This window comes from Pelodiscus sinensis, chromosome 2 (assembly GCF_049634645.1).
Source record: "Pelodiscus sinensis isolate JC-2024 chromosome 2, ASM4963464v1, whole genome shotgun sequence".
NCBI lineage: Eukaryota > Metazoa > Chordata > Testudines > Trionychidae > Pelodiscus > Pelodiscus sinensis.
In genome coordinates, this window is record NC_134712.1 from 1,800,129 (window position 1) to 1,818,796 (window position 18,668).

The 18,668-nt window shown below is 57.2% G+C and overlaps 1 protein-coding gene across 7 annotated transcripts in view; it reads right to left on the minus strand.

Moving 5' to 3' along the window:
- ARHGAP39 (Rho GTPase activating protein 39) overlaps positions 1-18,668 on the minus strand; it is a 344,304-nt gene that overhangs the window by 82,835 nt on the left and 242,801 nt on the right. For all 7 annotated transcript variants that reach the window (XR_012901161.1, XM_075919971.1, XM_075919969.1 and 4 more), the window contains one exon: positions 9,220-9,781. Coding sequence is in view for 6 of the 7 variants with exons in the window: in XM_075919971.1 (XP_075776086.1) it covers positions 9,220-9,781 (562 nt within the window). In the remaining variant the exon portion in view is untranslated. The remainder of the gene's footprint in view (positions 1-9,219; positions 9,782-18,668) is intronic.

Genomic DNA, 18,668 nt, shown 5'->3' on the forward strand with positions numbered 1-18,668 from the left:
GCCAGCTGCGCTTTTGCGCAAGAGCGCCCATGGCAGTGGGGACGCTCTCTTGCGCAAGAAAGCTCCGACGGCCATTTTAACCATGGGGCTTTCTTGTGCAAGAAATCCCTGCCCAGCGTCCACACTGCCCGCTTGCGCAAGAGGGCTTACACCTGTCACAAAAGAGCATAGCGCTTGCGCAAGGAGCCCTCTCTTACCACGCCGGACTGTAAATCTCCTTGCGCAAGAGCGGGCGGGCAGTGTGGACGCTCTGCAGAGTCTTGCGCAAGAACGGCTGCACTTGAGCAAGAAGCCGTGAGTGTAGACACAGCCTAGGTGGGTGGGTTACACCAGCACCTGCATTTAACACCAGAAAAGCAACTCGGTGTCCCAGGGGGGCTGCCAATTGGAGGGAGGTCAGGGAAGAGACGCTAGACTGAACAACAGGCCCAAGGGACTGCTCCAAGCCTGGGCTATCCACTGTACAGTACCTGGTGCGACTGTAGCACCTTCCAGCAAAGCATCTCCAAACGCTCCGCAAACAACCTCCTGGCGCCCCGTGACCTAGGTCCGGCTCATCACCCCCGCTTTAGAGGCCAGGAAACACACAGAGTTTAAGGCCGGGAGGGACCGTGCAGCGATCGTTTAGTCTGGCCTCCTGCGTAGCACAGGCCAGAGAACCTCGCCCCAGGATTGCTGCATCGACCCCGTAACTCTGAGCGACAGCCCCAGACATCTGGCCTTGATTTTAAGACTTCACGGGATGGAGAATCCATCACATCCCCGAGGAAGTTGTTCCCTGATAAAAGTGTGGCCTTTAGTTCTAGCCTCTCTCTGTCTGGCTCCAGCTCCCTACGCTTTCGCTGCTACATTAAAGAGCCATTTCTACCCGGAATCTCTTCCCCATGTCGGTACTTTCAGACCAGAAGCAAGCCAAGCCCTCTCTTACCTTTCGCTCTTGGAAAAGCTAACTACAGAGGTGGAGCTTCAGAGGGGGAGCCGAGTGAGTCTGTATCTGGAAAAACTTAAAACACAACGAATAGTCCTGCAGCACCTTAAAGACTAACAACATGTAGATGGTTCCATGAGCTTTCGTGGGCACAGCCCACTTCTTCAGATGACCGGAGTATTAAAAGTCCAGATCCAAGAATAAATAAGACAAGGTGGCGGGGGGAGGGGGGAGAGAGGTAGGGGGGGAAAGAAAAAAAAAAGAGAAAAAAAGTAGTGAATTAGATTGTTCAAGTTATAAGAGGCTGATAAGAACAATTTGTACCTTTATAAGCACCCATTGGTTGGTTGGTTAAGTCATTAGGATGTGGCTCCATAGATGGAGCTTCCAGATCATAATAGGGATAGAGAATAAGACAGAGAATATCTTATTGCCTCTCTATAAAATCACGGTACGCCCACAGCGTGAATACTGCGTACAGATGTGGTTGCCTCATTGCAAAAAAGATAGATTGGCATTGGAAAAGGTTCAGAAAAGGGCAACAAAAATGAGGAGGGGTTTGGAACGGGTCCCTTATGAGGAGAGATTAAAAAGACTGGGACTTTTCAGTTTAGAAAAGAGGAGACCAAGGGGGGATAGGACAGAGGTCTATAAAATCATGACTGGAGTGGAAAAAGTGAACAAGGAAAAGTTATTTACTTATTCCCACGATATAAGAACTAGGGGTCACCAGATGAAATGAATAGGCAGCAGGTTTAAAGCAAACAAAAGGAAGTGTTTCTTTACTCAAGAGCACAGTCAACCTGTGGAACTCCTTGCCAGAGGATGCGGTGAAAGCTAGGACTTTAACAGGGTTCAAAAAAGAGCTAAATTCATGGAGGTTGGGTCCATCAATGGGTGTTAGCCAGGATGGGTAGGAACGGTGTCCCTTGCCTCTGTTTGTCTGGAGGTGGGTGACAGGAGAAGGATCACGTGAGAATTCCCTGTTGTGTTGCCTCCCTCTGGGGCACTTGGCAATGGCCACTGTCGGCAGACCGGGTACTGGGCTAGATGGTCTGACCCAGTGTGGCCATTTTTATGTTTTTATCATAAGTTTTTCTTATAGTGTAGACTCCAGAATTGGACACATTCTTGCAGTAATAGTCTCACTAATGCCATCTACACAGAGCCCTGAGTGGACACAAACTTTGTGTTGGCATCTGCATCCACAAAAATGAATCGTGGATACCCACGTTGACAGTTGCAGATGCAGATATCCATGGATATAAAGCGGGTGTCTGTAAATTTGCAAGGTTCTAGATACAAAATTTGTCCCTGCAGCCAGATCTACAAAAATGAGCCACGGATATCTGCATCCACATCCACAGAGGCAGATACCTGTGGCTATAAAGCGGATATTTGCAGTTTTGCAGAGCTCTCCATACACAGAGGCAATACCACCTCCTTATTCCTATGTAATATTCCCGTTTCTAAGTCTAAGGGTTATATTTGCCCTCTTAGCCACATCATCACACTGGGCTCTCACATTCAGCTGGTACGCTACCATTTCTCCTAAATCCTTTTCTGTATCACAGAACTCTAGGATATTGCTCCCCGCCTATAAGTAAAAATGGGAGGGTTTTATTTTTATAGGTAAGTATCAGTAAACGTCAATTTCACTGGACACACATGAAAACATATTTCCATAGATAATCATTGAAATTTACAGCGAGGCAACATAAGAAAAATACTGCTTAAGAATGTGGAGTTTGATGTAATGATACTTACTTGGTATATTTTGCTGTGATGTTGACAATTCATATTTTGAATGGTTGTAAGGGTTTAACTTTTTGCATCTCTACACTTACTGTCATTAAATAATTATTGTTTCCCATCAATTCCCATGACTGTGAATGTTTAAATAAACCAAAATGGGAAAAACGCTTACAAATAAACGAGGATACAATGAGTTGAAATTATAAACAAATACAAAGCCAGTTCTGAACAACCCGCTACGTGTGACCTACCCTTTCTGTGCCTGCACATCTGACCTTGTGTTTGCTGGTGACAGAGCTACAGGATCCCCTCTTTCTGTCCTGAACCCTGCTTTTCGCTCTGAAAAGCCAGCTCTTCGGAAGCACCGGTATAGAAGTTGCTGATCAGGACTGTACTCCATTTGCACACCAAGTCAGGCGCAAAGGGGAAAGGTCACTCACTGAAAGCTAACCAGGAAGCATGGAATAGAATAGAGGCTCTTCATGCCTGACCCAAGCTCCGATCCCTTCCTGTGTCCCGGGAGCTTGGCTAAAGGGTGGACGGGATAGCATGACTATCAGCAATTACCGTCACTTTCAGTCTGTTTGAAGCCCAGGGCCAGGCCCTGGAGAGCTTGGGCCAGTGGGATCTTTGCAGCTACAGGGTATGGGGCTGGGTGACGAAATCCTGCAAGGCACCAACCCAACGGGGTTAATGCACACGATGGCTTCTCTCGCCTGAGGCTAATTGCTTGGCTTGCCATAGCTGGGCGAAAAGGCGCCGGTGACAGAAGGGGGCTCTGGGACAGAGCTCGGGAAGGAGCAGAACCACTCAGAGCGGGGGAGGGCGGGGGCCAATCCGTGGGAAGCAGCTGAGCGCGACAGGGCTTTCTTACGGCCAGGTTAGCAGGCCCGTGGGAAAACACAAGCGGGGATTGCGAAGAGCAGCCCGTCTAGGACATGAGCCGGGGAAGGGCCGTCAGCAGGGGAGGGTCAGAGGAAGCAAGGGGCACGTACCTTGGACAGTCCTTAGGGGGACTCCTAGATTTCAAGGCCGGGGGGCCACTGCGAGCATCCAGCCTGCCTTTCTGTGTGACGCAGGCCGGAGACCTGCCGCCAGGGCATCCCTAGAACGGCTCTTTTAGAGAAACAGCTGGTCTGGACTGGACAATGGCTGGTGATGGAGACTCCACCGGCCAACGGCTCCACAGCCAGTTCCCCTCGCTGGTAAAGACGTACGGTGTCTGGTCGGAACGTGGCCCCCTGGACCTTCCTCTGCCACACTGAAGAGGCCGCTAGCTGATGCGTGTTGCCCGGGGAGCTCATATGCAGCTGCTTATCCATCAGTCCCCCAGCCGTTTTCAGTCACTGCTCCCCAGAGCAGAGCCCCCGTGCCCTGAGGGCGGCTCCTTGCTCCCCCGTGGATGCACCCAGCCGTATGAAACCCCTACTAAGCCATCCATATTGCCAGCACAGTGAGCCCACCTCTTCGCAGTCCCACCCCCAGCTGTGTGGCAGCTGCAAACTGTATGGATGGCGACTTTGTTTTCTTTCGCTGATGAACACGGTAAATAGAGAACGTGCAGGAACCGGGCCCTGCGGGACCCCACTAGACACGCACCCGCTTGAGCTAACAGCCGGCAGCTCTGGACCCCTTTAACGTGCCCCACGTTCATTTTGTAGGTTTCGATTTTTGATTCAGAACATCGTGCAGTGCCAAGCCACCGGCCTTCCAGACGCCTGAGCCCAGCCCCCTCACAGACAAATCACTCGCTGCCCGCTAGCCTGCCTTCCCGCCTGCCGGTCACACGCCCCGCCGCGGGCCTGCCATGCCACAGCGCAGCAGGACAGGCGGTCTCCACCGACGCTCCCATTCACCTTGGGCCTTTGATGGGAAGCACCCGAGTCGGGAGGCGAGAGGGGCCCAGCCACGACAATCAACACCCACCCACCGAGGGGGTCCCTGGCCTCGAGCTGCGGAGGGAGCCTCCGGAAAAGGCCGAGAGACAGCGAACCAGCCGCGACAGCGTTCAGAGGAGACCGCAGGGTGGGGGGGGGGGGGACGAGAGTGAAACGGGGGAGCGGGAGGAACCCAAAGACAACAGCCTGGCCCCAGGTGGCGAATCCACAGCTCATCCTGGAACCCCCCAGAGGCGGCAGGTCCCAGCAGAACGCAGCCCTGGCTACTGGGACCGATAGTCCTGGGGCGCCAGGGGGCCCACAGCAGGACCTGGGGAGAAGATGCCCTGTGACTCAGCAAGTGGAAGCCAGCAGGGTCAATGGGCGCAGCGCTGATCGGCGTGGGACAGTAACAAATCTGCAACTTCCCCGAGAGTCGAGGTCTCGGCTGCTCTGGGGGGCGGGGGGAAGGGGCCAGAGTCTCTCTCTGCTCGCCCGGCCCGTGCTCGGAGGCCCAGGGCACGTGTCACCCGCGCAGACGCCCAGGCTGTGAAACGCCGCCACAAGCAGCGGCCACAAGGCCAGAGAACGTGATCTCAGCCCACTCGCCAGGGGCTCCCCGGGAAGGGACAGACTCCACCGAGAACAAGAAGCCCTCTGTGTCCAGCCCGGCGCCCCACTGCCGGCTGCCCACGTGTGGACTCCAGGACAGGCAGCCGTGGAGCTGGCAAAGCCGGGCCGGGGCTTGGCTGCGTGTGGAGAGAGGCTGCAACGCCGCAGGGACGGCCTCTGCCCCCGGTGAGCTGCTCTGCCCTCGCACACGCCACACGCCGGGGACTCACCCCTAAGGGAACGTGAGAGGGCTGGGCTATTCCCCTCTGGGTGCCCGAGAGCCGGCTACCCCTCCTGCCAGGACAGCCCCTTGCCCGGCCCCCTGGCAGGATCTCCCCAGCCCAAGCAGGTCCCTACCAGGGATGTCAAATCCCAGTCAATTGGTTAACGGGCGAAACATGAACCTGGCCAACCGATGGGACGGGGGAGTGGCCCTCCCGCCACGGGCTGCTTCAGCTCCACTGGGGCTGCCGGCTCCCATCTCCCACGGGGGCCCGGCAGCGCTGGAGCAGGGGCCGCAGATGGGGACTGTTCCCCGCTACCGGTTCCCCATCACCCCGGCCGGCTCCCCTCTGAGACCCCCCCGCTCCGCTCCTGCCCTCCTCACGGCGGCACCGGAGCGCCCGCCCCCTCCCACGCTCAGGTGCCACCCAGTCCAGCCCTGGAAAGCAGGGCAGGGCTGCTCCTTCCACGGCCTTGAGCGCCAAGGTTTACCTGTCCCAGGCGACAGGTGGGGCACCCCCCGCGCTTCCGGGGGGGCCAGGAGCCCAGAACCACTGAGCTCATTGGCAGGAAGTTCCCCCAAAACTTCCCCCCTTTTCCCTTTGCAGCCTCCCTGGCTCACTCATGGCTCCTCCCATGCCTGACCCCCACGACAAGCACCACCCCGATGCTCGTGCCTCGCTGGTACTTGGCCCATTCTGGGCCCTCCTGCCCCACACCGGCAGCTCCTGCCCTCCCACCCGGCGGTTCTGTCGCTCTTCTCTGGACTTTCGCAGCATCTTCCCACCCGCGCCGTGCCCAGCGGACACCAGCCTCTGGCCAGGCCCTGCCGCCAGCGTCAGCGGGGCCAGCTCCCTGCTCCGGGACTGGAGATCTTTGCAGACGGGCCGCTCCCAGGCAAAGGCTTGGAGGGAGATAGCGGTGGGGGCCAGGTTAGCGCTGCCGCCACTTGAAGCCTTTACTGGGGTCCAAGGGCCTGGGTACGTCTCTAGCTCTGCCGCAGGGCTGCTGGGCATCACTGGAGCAGGTGGCAGCCCCCCCAGGCCTTGCAACCCAGTGCCTGCCCTGGCAGCTGTGGGGATCCTGGGTCCCCCTCGGCCCACCGCAGGGGCAGGCAGCACTTGGGGGCTGGCCTCCTCGGGCCCAAAGAAAGGCCAAGTCCAGCCGCACTCGCCTGGCTGGACCCCTGATCTAGGGCTCCTGCCTGGCCCTGGGAGCGCAAAGCGTCGTTCCGGACTCCAGACCCCAGCAGCCCAGCCGTTACTCAGCACCCCGGGGAGCTGACAAAGCCTCAGGACACAGGCCCCACCCAGCACTGCTGCTCCCCATCACAAAGCAGAGCCAGCCCCGGCTCCGGCGCTGTGCCCGGCCGGGAGCATCCCAGCGGGGGCAGAGCCGTTGAGGCCAGGCAAGGCCCAGGACATGCTGGTAGGAAGAGGCAGCACGTTCCAGAACTTGCCTCCTCTAAGCAGGGCCTCTTCCTGCACGGCCGGTCACTGGAGCCTGGGGGCTCCCGGTCTTTGGGCATCTTCCCTGGGCGCCCCAAGGGCCCTGGAGCAAAGCGCTCCTGGCTCCCATCTGCCACTTGCCAGGAGGGGGTGCCCCCGGCACCTGCCTCAGCTGAGCCAGCGCCCGGCCAAGGAGCGAAGCCCTGAGTCCCGGCGAAGCTCCAAAACGCGCCGGCCTGTCGGGGAGCGGCCCTGAGGGCCTCGTGGCTCTGCTCCCTGCACCGGCTCCCGGCCAAATGCAGCCCAGGGCAAGGGATCCGGATGTCTCCATGGAAACGCCCCACGACTTGGGAGACCATGTCCCCTCCGCAGCCATAAGGGCCAAGCGGGGGGCGGGCTCAGGGAGTCAGGCCAGGAGCCACTCGGGTCTGTGGGTCCGGCCTCCTGCGGAGCACGGGCCACTGAGCCTCTCCCAGGGAGTCCAGCGCCAGCCCCAGGTCTTAGGCCTGAGCCAGAGACACCCAGGGGTGGCTGAGAGACTCCAAGCAACGGAGCCGGTCACTGCCCTCGGCAGGGTGCTGCAATGGGCCGATCCGGTCCCCGGGCCCCAGAGACAAACAGATTTCGGAGGGCGGGAGCTTGCGTCAGGTGCACTGGGGAGAGGGAGCCGGGACGACTGGCTAGGGGGCGCAGCACAGTCTCCACGGCCTTCTAGGGGCCCGCGGCGCAGAGCGCCACCCGGAGGGAGTCGCCAGCCTTTCTGAGCAGCCTGGAGCTGCGGCAGGACGGGAGCCTGCCCTGGGTCCCCGCTGGGCTGCTGGCTGGAAGCCGCCCAAGGTAAGCGCCTCCTGGCCAGAGCCTGCCTCTGCCACCCGTCTCCTCCTGCTCCCCAGCTGTCTCCCCCGGCAGCACCTAAACCCATGAAACAGTCTTGGGCAATGACTGCGTGGGCCAGGGCGGCAGCGAACTGGCCGGGGCAGCAGAGCCGGATGGGCCGTGCCGGGAGCTAACCTCTCGCCCGCCCCGTGGCCGGAGTGCGGCACGTGCCGGGTGCCACTCCCAGGTTTTGCACAGGCCCAGAGGGCACAAACCCAGGGCTGGCCCCAGGCTGCGGGGCGGTTTCATTGCTGGGTACACAGCCCGACTCGGGCTGCGCCCCTGGGAGCCCCGCTGCGCCAGGCCCTAGGCATCCCACAGCCCACGGCCCGGCCAGCTGCCACGGGCTGGCTGCGGCACCTTGCGGCAGGGTGGGTAGGAGCAGCCCAGCCCTGTCTCCCCTCCAGCCACAGACGCGCAGGCCCCTCAGGCTCCCCGCCACTGGCACATGGCAGGCCGCACCCCACACGCCCGTCGCAGAGCCCTCGCCCCCGGCTGAGGCCCTCAAATGACCGTCTGACGTGCCAGGTCACAGAGGAGCCTCCGTCTGCATGAGATTAAAGCGGCAAGTGAGCCAGCCCCGGGCTGCAGAGAGAGGGGAAGAATCCCCAGGTCTGGGCTAACCTGATCCAGAGGAAATCCCTCCCCCGCCCCAAATCCAGTGGTCAGGCAGAGCCTGCGCACGTGGGCCAGACCCCCAGGCAGCCAGCTGGGAACGAATCCTCGGTAGCAACCCAGAGCCCTCCCAGCCAGTGTCCCGTCGCCAGCCGGGGGCAATTTCTGCTACTGGTAGACGCCAATGGGCCCTGTGCCGTTGTAGGCAGCCCTGTCGCACCATCCCCCACGGAGCCTTAGCAAGCTCAGCCCTGAAGCTAGGGAGGTCTCTGAACGTGCCCGGGGGCCTTTTCCCACCCACACTCCCCTGGCGCGGCCCGAGACCCGGCTCTGCACTGACAGTGCTGAGCCAGCGGGGGCAGCCCTGCCCGAGGAGCGGGCCGTGCCCACGGACGCGCACGATCCCATCTCCATGGTGTGTTCGTCTCTCAGGTGCTCCCAGACAACTGATCGGTTTTTAAGTTTCTCCTGTTACAGGCTAACTCGGCTCCCCCTCTGAGGCTCCGAAATGTCCCCCTGGGGGCTGGCTACTTCCATTTCTCCTTCGAACAAACGCGCCCGGGGCTGCGTGGGCCCAGCGCAAGGACCCAAGAGCTGCATGGGACACGTGTGGGCGTGTGGCACGTGGCCATGTGTGAAGGAGCCCAGCTGAGGCCTGGCGAGCGCGCTAGCGGCCACTGAGGCCTAACGTGAATGAAGCTCATTTCATGCTGGATTTCAGTGTCCCAGGGACGAAAGGCCAGGGTGGAGCCTACGGGCGCTTTCCCTGAGCTCTCGGGCGGCAGGTGCTCTCCTAGCGCGGCGCTCGGCTCCCGGGGAGGACACGACGCACAGTACAAACGGGAAAAGCGTGGCGCGTCCTTCCGGGACAACGCCGAGCTCTTACCTTTGGTGTCATTCACCGGGTCCATGTGCCTGTAAATATACCCTTCCAGGTAGGAATGGAACTTGGGCGTGGGCGGGAAGAAGGCCAGGCAAATGGCCATGAGCTCCCAGCCCCGGGCCAGGCTCTCGTAGCGGAAGTTCTCGGTGGTCTGCCGGCACAGCTGGATGTACAGCTCGTCCCGCAGGCCCTGCATGCTCCAGCCTTTGGTGGCGATCTCCAGAGCCACGTTGAGCTGATCCGCCTTGGCCCGCCGGTCCCCCATGTACATCTGAATGAGTTTAAATATTTCGCAGGCCTCCTTCTTGACGTTGCGGTCGCTGGTCATGATCATGGGCTTCTTGATGGACTCGCTGCTCCAGGCCAGCATGTTGGCGATGGAGACCTTCCTCCGGAAGAGCCCTTGGGTGTGCTTGTTGAAGTGCTTGGAGGCCCAGTTCTCAATGTCCGTCTCCGAGGAGGGCTTCCGCAGGGTGAAGGTAGGGAAGACGCAGCTGGCGCTAGGCAGCATGTTTCTGTTCTGTCTGCTGCTCTCAAACTGGGCACAGGCCCCGAGATCCTCCGACTGAGAAACAACAGGGAGACAAGGTATGGTTACTACTGGCACCAGCCCCCGAGGCACCCCCCCCCCCGAGACCCTCCCGCCTCGCAGAATCCACAGGGCACCCACCCAGACATGGACTCTCCTGGGGGGGCTCCCAAGCCTGCAAAGTCAGGAAGCGAACAGAGTCCTGTACAGGGCACACAGCACCTCGTCAGTCACGTCTCCAGGGAACGTCGGTTACGGCTGGGAGAGGCTGTATCGGATGCCTCTCATCAGCCGATGTCACACGACTCCGTACATCCCCCCTGTCGCCGGCCGTTTGTGCTCGCTCCTGCTCCCAGCTCCGCCGGAGGAAGGCCAGAGCCTGTGGCGGGGGGGACGGTCCAGGCTGGAACACCCCAGGAGAGCTCTGCCGTGTGGAAAGCAGCCTGCCCTGGGGCTCCCCATGTAACCGGGAAATACACGCGGGCCCATTGCGCCCCACGGGGAGGCTCTCCGCAGCTGGCATCTCAGCGCCCAGCTGGAAAGGGACGACACTCACCTGGAACCAGGGCGGGCTGAGCGCAGTACGCACCAAAAGCCGGAGGCTGGAGCTTTCGAATCTCCATGCGCCCTGTGAGGAGTGGGAGGGGCCGCCCAGCTCTGAACCTGGGCTTTGCATCCACACTGAACACACACAGGGGTGAATGAGATTCCCCCCGTGGGAGCTGGGGGCTGACTATTGGGCAGGCTGTGCCCTGGGCAGATGTGCGTCCCATTGCGGAGGGCTACGGCGCACAGGCAGGCGGGTCCTCGCCAGCAGGCGGTGGCCTGGGAAGATTTAGCTCTTTACAGCCTCCATGCAGACGGGCAGGCCGGTTTTGGACACCCCTCGGCACAGGATCTGGTCCCGTCCTGCCCTGCGACTGACTCCCCACAGGACCGAGAGCGCCAGGTGCCTGGATGCCGCTGTGTGGCTTTTCTCTGGCTAGGCCCCAGAGGGGAGCTGGCCCCTGCACTCCAGACCCCGTTGGTTAAAGGGCTGGGAGGAAACCCCACGGGAGAGGAAGCAAATGACAGCAGCAGCTCAGCCCCGCCCATGTGGGGACAGGGCACTGGCTGGCCCTGGGCCAGTCGGCAGACGTGGCTCGGTGGTAGGAAGAGGGCCACGGGCTTGGGACCTGGGCACACTGCACTGCTACAGCTGCCACAGGGAGCAGCCTCAGCCATGGGCTTAAAGCCAGCTCCCCACCAGCACTGCCCCGGGGAGAGCCGCCTTTCCAGTGGCTCCCTGCGGGTACGGGCGCCCGCGAAGCCTCCTGCCCCGCGCCGCTGCTTCTGGATCCAAGGCAGCCGAGGGAGCCGGTGCTCATGGGGAGCAGGTTTAAAAGCTGGTCCCTGCCGCCCTGCCTGGGACCCTTTACTGGTTAGCCAGTTAAATACGACGGCGAGCCAGTTCACTGGTTAACGGGGGTTTTACCTCCCTAGAAGCTCGAGGCTTTTGTGCAAAGAGCTGATGTCCAGGCTTCGTCCCACGTACAATAACTGCCCTCTGGGCACACCCTGGGGACGTCAGTGCACGGTTGTTTACATGATTAACCCATAAGCCTGGGCTTACAGGTTAACCCTAACAATGACATGCACATGCTGCATGCACCCCCGCTGCCTCTGTATCAGAGGCAGCAACAGTGGGGGGAGGAGGGAGCTGGTGGATCCCGTGAAGCCAACTCCCCACCACCTCGGTGCTGCTGCCTCTGATAGAGAGGCAGCAGCATGAAGGGTGAGTGGGGCAGATGGGAGCTGGTACACATGGGGAGCCAGCTCCCCGGAGCCACCTCCCCCTCCCCTGCTGCTTCTGCAAAGGCAGCTGCGCGGGGTGGGGGGCAGGCCGGATCCCTGTGCAGCCTCTGTCCACGGAGAGCTCAGGCCCCCTGTGCAGCAGCACGGGATCGCAGGGGGCTCCCCGAGAGTGGGGCCAGGAGAACACTGGCTGCCAACCCTGCCCCGGGGCCCACTGGGCACCATGCAACCAATAAGATGTGTGGTTACACGATTATTCAGTTAAACGACGTCTAACTTCCCTAGCAAACCCTACTAGTCAGTACTGCCATGCACTACACAGCGGCACCTTCCGTCTCAGGGCCTCAAAGCCCTTAAGAGCATCACAACGGCCAGGTCAGACCAAAGGTCCATCTGGCCCAGGGTCCTGTCTGCCCACAGTGGCCAAGCCAGGGGCCCCAGAGGGAGTGAACAGACCACGGTGATCCCTCCCCTGTCGCTCATTCCCAGCCTCTGGTGAACGGGGCGACCGGTTGAAATCTACTCGCCACAGGCCAGGAGAGTCAGTGATTTGTGGAGCCCTGCTCGTAGCCATTGACTGACCTAATCTCCATGACTCTATCCAGCTCTTTTTTGAACCCTGTTAAAGTCCTGCTCTTCACCTCGTCCTCTTGGCACTTGACAAACATTAACTAACTAACCACTGTGACACCCTGTGAGGAAGTGTCATTCCCATTTCACAGCTGGAGAAACTGAGGGAGGGAGAAGGGAAAATAATTTGCCCATCGTCACGACAAAACGCAGACCTGTTCCTTTACCACGAGTTCATTCTCCCGCCCCCAATACCGACCCCCCCACTGCGTGCAGTACAGCAGCGCCCAGCTCAGCCACGCAAGCCACTGCCTCAGTCTGTCTCTGCCTGGCACGGGTGCCCCAACGTGACCCCCACCGTAGACACTCTCAGCGCGTTCTTTTGCTTTAGCCTGCACCTCTACGCATGCAAGCTACGCCAGACCAAAAGGCAGCACGTTTCTATCCCAGCAAGGTTTCCTGTACAGGGGTGTACACTGGTACAAGCGCATGGTTTAAACGCCCCCCCTTACCTTCTGTCCCCATCGCCTCCCTGGACGTAAGCCCTCAGGGGCAAAGTGTGCTGACGCTGCGTTAGAAGAGGCTGTCTAACCCCACCAACCACGACAGGGTGAGAACAGAGAGACTGGAGAACACACGCCGCAGAGACAGCTCGGGCCCCGAGCGGCACAGGATACAGCACACGACACAAGCGCGAAGGCCGCTACGAACGTCAGTCTCCAGTCAGTGATCTCGATCCACACCGCTAACCGTTCCAGCGTGTGCTGGCCCAGGGCACTTTTCCTGGCAAAGGGCTTTACTATTAGTTGCCTGCGATGCTTCCCCCCGCAATGAAATGCAGCCGGCTCCGGGGGAAATGACTTGCTGTTTAAGTACGTCATTGTTACCCCATAGGGTAGACGGGGAAGCAGTGCTCCCTGCAAGCTGACCCAAGAGAGAGTCAAATGGTGCCCAGCTGATTAGCGGAGTGCCCACAGCCGGCAGCATGTGTTTCTATTGGTGGTGCACATCCACATGTGTCTCAGTGCACAGAACAAAATGTATTCTGCACATGGGTGGAAAAAATTTGAGAGAACGTTGCCAAGAAGTGAAGAAAGCGTCCTGTCGTCACTAGAAATGGAAGGGAGACCGAAGTTGACCAAGAAGCTGGGGCTGACACTTTATTTACCTGAGCATCGGCAGGTACGGCCACTTGCAGCTCCCATCGACTGCAGATCGCCGTTCCTGGCCAATGAAAATGGCTGTGGAGCTTCAATAACCAGAAGTGAACAGACCACTGGTCTTTACATGGCATCTGAGACGCACTCTGCAGCAGTGTGAAAAGCTCACTAGCCCCCCACAGCTCGAAATCAACGTGCTCCGACACACGTCTGCGCTGCCGGCAATGCTCATGGAGGCCACTGGTCAGAGAACTTCCCGAGCCAACATCTCGCCCAAGGGACAGAGTAACCAGCTTTATAGAAAGGGTCACCAACCCGCTCTGCTCTCACTGAACAGCTCCCAGGCAAAGCGCCCTGCCCATGTGCCCGCCGCGACCGCTTCTGCAGAGATGTGTTTGCGCACAGGACCCACAGTCAGAGGGACGGGGGTTTCAGGGTTAGGGCCACAGAGCAGGAAGGATCGGGTTTTAAAACTGAGCACGTGGTCTAACCAGCAGGAGTCTGCTATTACCGTGCAGCCTTCGGAAAGGAGGAAAGTCGCATGGTTGAGGCATAGGCCATAGGAGCCAAGAGTCTTGTGTTCTGTTTCCACCATTGCCACGGGTTTCCAGTGTGCCTACGGGCAAACCATTCCATGCCTCAGTTTACCCACTGGGAAAGGCATTGATAATATCGCTGTGCACTCACAGAATGGCTAGGCAGACGGGGAAAACCCTTGGATTCAGCAAGGGTTTTCCCACCAAACTATTGTGTAGAGGCCTGAGTTAGGAAAGCATTGCTCGTTCAGGTGATCACGTAAGCCCAAGGGTGAGCAATAAGTGGCCGTCACACATGTCCCCCCTCAATCTTCTCTTTTCTAAACTAAACAAACCCAATTCTTTCAGCCTTCCCTCATAGGTCGTGTTCTCTTGACCTTTAACCATTCTTGTTGCTCTTCTCTGGGCCCTCTGCAATCTCTCCACATCTTTCCTGAAATGCGGTGCCCAGAACTGGACACAATACTCCACCTGAGGCCTAACCAGCGCAGAGCAGAGCGGAAGAATGACTCCTCGTGTCTTGCTCACAACACACCTGTTAATGTGTGACAGCTATAAAACCCCACTACCCACACAGACAGATTGGACAATGTCGACTTTTCCAAAGGTTCAAAGGGAGGTTTCGTCAGTAGTAAAGCTGTTTTCAAATTCCAAGCTAGTACAGGGTGGCTTATTGTAGGGTTAGGGTTATTAAGGCCTCTTAGGAACCTTTGAACCACATCATAAGTAAAAACTGGTTGATTCTCCACAGGTCCGTGGTATTTTGATATGGCGGAGAAGTGAGCCTTCACTGGCGATAGTGAAAGACCTGTTCTCCGAAGACACGATATATATTAATTAATATAATTAATAGGTGCTGCAGCCTGTATGGCTCTCTCATGCATGATATCCCACAATACATGTTTCTTTTATTTATGGCTATAATCGAAGACTCTTTCCTGGAATTTTTCAGTAACATTTTGTACCTCTAATGAGCAAAGACTTTTCTAACGGTCCCAGAGTCTTATTCCCCATGCTCTTAAATGAAGAGCCTACAGATCTGGGTGTCAGAATTTCTCCTGTCACTCTGTCAACAGGCCCAATACTACAGAGATACAATTCACTGTCTGAGCAGGTGAAATAAGACTGGTACCGTTGTTGTCTAACCCATGCTGCTATCAGTGGCGGCCCGTCAATACAGGCGAACTAGGCGGTTGCCTGGGGCTCCAAGATAAACAGCCGTTGAGGGCTTTGGAGACGGGGGCGCCGATCGCGTGCCGATTGTGCATTTCGCCTAGGGCGCCAATTGCCAGCAGCTCGTCTAGGGCCGCTCCTGGCTGCTATCATTAAAATGAAACAAGACAAGGACAACAAAAATGATGAGGGGTTTGGAATAGGTCCCAGATGAAGAGAGATTGAAAAGACGTGGACTTTTCAGCTTAGAAAAGAGGAGACTAAAGAGGAATACTACAGAGGTCTTTAAAATCATGACTGGTGTGGAAAAAGCGAATAAGGAAAAGTTATTATTCCCACAATAGAAGAACTACGGGTCATCAAATTAAATTACTAGGCAGAAGGTTTAAAACAAACAAAAGGAAGTTTTTCTTCACACAGTGCACAGTCAACCTGTGGAACTCCTTGCCAGAGGATGTTGTGCAGACCAGGACTTTAACAGGGTTCAAAGAAGAGCTAGATAGAATCATGGGGGTTAGGTCCATCAATGGCTATTAGCCAGAATGGGTAGGAATGGTGTCCCTTGCCTCTGTTTGTCTGGAAATGGATGGCAGGAGAGGGATCAGGTTATGATGACCTGTTGTGTTCCCTCCCTCTGGGGCATCTGGCATTGGATGCTGTTGGCAGACAGGACACTGGGCGAGCTGGACCTTTGGTCTGACCCAGTCTGGCTGTTCTTATGTAAGACAAACCCAGGCTAACCCTATCACTCTTTGAAGGAGGGGAAATGTTCGCCTTTACCCCCATTGTATTAGAAACACTTCTGCTAGTGGGTGCCTGTCGTCTTCTACTCTTGAGCAGTTTCTGACACTTCCTGTTCCTGCTGGATGCAAACCGATCTATTGCAGGACCCCCCACGACCTGGAGGGGTGTGTCTCTAGTTGGCCTTTCAAAAGTCCCCTTGTGGATCTGAGAGGCTATCTTGCTCAGGAGAGCTGCAAGTGTATCCTGCTGCCCTGGTCCATGAACTGCTACTGGGTAACATCTTGTTCTGCACACCAATCCCAACGTTTGTTTAGAAAGAGGGGCCATCACAATCCAGGGGCTCTCCAACTGGGGGTCAGGACCCCTCAGGCTCAGGAGTCCCAAGCTTGCATTACACAGGGCGCTGGGACGCCACTTTGCTTCCAGCATTTATAATGGCGTTGAATATATTAAAACGTGTTTTTAATTTATGGGGGGTCTGAGCACCGCTGCTCTAGCCTGACTTGCTGTATCACACGGGCCAGGCGCTCCGGACACATGCGCTGGAAACGCTACCAAAAGAGCCGAGCACCTTCAAAAACTCGGACTTTTTACTCTTCAGCCCCAGCAGTGGCGAGCCAATGACCTCCAGCTAACTGAACCTAATACTAAACGCTTCCGTGTCTAATAAGCTCACATTCTAACAATACATCGATTCATCAGCTAAAGTTACAGATCCGGGAGCACCCCAGAGCAGTTCCCCATCCACGCAGCTGGTTGCAGTTGCAAGGCACGGAAGGGGCTGAGGCACCACGCCCCCTTTTATAAACCTGCTCAGGAATATTTAATACTCTCACTGAAGGGAGAGGCACGTGAACATTCTGACTATTGCTGGCTGAGCCAGGACGAATCAACTGGAGCATTCCACTGGTGGGAAGATGCAAACAAACAAACAAAGAACAGTGAAATTCACACAGCTATATGCCCCACTCTTATCCTGCAGCAGCGAGTTCCACAGTTAACTACATGCAGCACATAACAAGTATTTTCTTTTGTATTGTTTAATTGGCTGCTTTTTAGAGTTCCTCTTTTTCCTTGTGGAATGGGATGGGGAGAACAAAGAGCACCTAATAGAAATATGAACAGTTGATAGACTATACTCTGTTTGTAGGCCCCTTCTTTCCAACATATATCATCCTAAATTCTTGATGTGCGTGCCTTTCCATTGCTTTGCTCCAGACTACTTCTGCAGTGTTTGTGGTTTGTCTGGTACCAGGCAGAATGGTGATCATGTTTTCTTCTCACTTCAAATATACATTTTAATATTGGTTTGAGGGTTTTATTCCTTTCCAAACTATTAACACTGTTATCGGATATTTAAATTTCCTCCATCCCACCAGTTGATCCAGAGAGACTAACCTGGTTTTTATGACAAGTCTTGTCTATCGGTTCCGTGTGTCTCCTCCCTCTTTGAGTGCAAGCTCTGAGACAGGGGCTGTATTTTGTACTGTGCCTGGGATGATAGGGCCCTGTTCTCCAGGGGCTACTGCAGGAAAACCAAACGCCAGATGACGCCCAACAGCAGCAACGGGAAATGTCAGGATTTCAATCTCGGAGGGCGTTCTCCACTCAAGGTGGATATAACCCTTGGCTAGCCCTTGCCCTTCCCGGGGCAGGGTGCAGCCTGTCACACACAGCTCTACAGTCACTTGCTTCCAATCGTCTCAAAGGTGCACAGGCAGAATGGCCAGGGGTTGAGGAGCACAGACTAGGGGTCCCAGTGAGGTTTATCAGATGGGTTTCAAAAAAATATTGGACACACGATCTCAGAATGGGATTGGGGGGGGGGGGGGTGACCGGCTGGGAGGGAAGCAGGGCTGGCTGAGAGGGGGTTGGGGGGAGCGAGGCTGGCTGGGGCGGGGGAAACCAGACAGTGGTTCCACAGAGGATGGCGAGAGGCTGTTCTCAGTAGTGACAAATGGCAGAACAAGGAGCAATGGGCTCAAGTTGTGGTGGGAGAGGTCCAGGTTGGATATTAGGTAAAACTATTTCCCTAGGAGCTGGTGAAGCGCTGGGCTGGGTTCCCTAGGGAAGTAGTGGAGTCTCCATCCCTAGAGGTGTTTAAGTCTCAGCTTGACAAAGTGGCTGGGTTGATTTAGTTGGGATTTGTCCTGCCTAGAGCAGGGGGCTGGACGTGATGACCTTCTGAGGTCTCTTCCAGCTCTATGGTTCTATGATTCTATGGAGCAGGGCTGGCCGGGGGGGAGTGGGGCTGGCCGGGACGGAAAAGGGGGAACCGGCTGGAGGGGAACGGGGCTGGCCGGGGAGGGGGGAAGGAAGGAACTGGCTGGCAGGGAGCGGAGTTGGCCCAGGTGCACATAGATCCCGGGGTGCTGCCTGTCCCACGCACGGTCCCGGCGGGGCACATGGGCGAGTCTGGCCCCGGGGATTCATCCCGCCCCCCTCCTCTCTCCTGCATAGCTGTGTACTGCCTGGCCGGTAGACACACTGACGCAGCGTGAGCATGTCTAGCAGCCAAGCAATACGCAACTACGTACTGATACTCATGAGAATAATCAAACTTACTTGATTAGAAAGTACCCGACATTTCTATGTCCAGTATTTTCTCAATTTGTTTCCCGGACAGAACCCTCAAATACCGGACAGTCCGGCTCAAAACCGGACACCTGGGAACCCTAGTCCCAGCCCACATCCCCGGGCCACAGAGCTCCCGTCTGCCTGGGCTTCTAGGCCCCTCACGGCAGGGTTTAAGAGACGGAGCCAGGAGAACACGGCTACGTGAGCCTGCTAGGGAGGAGGGACACCCAGGCAGCAGCTGCCTTAGGGACGTGGAGGGGATTGACAGGACCCTGGATTTCCAGACTGGCTCAGACCCACGGTCTGTTGTGCCCTGCATCCATCTCTAACTGTGGTCGGCACCAGATTCTTCAGAGGACGGTGCAAGAC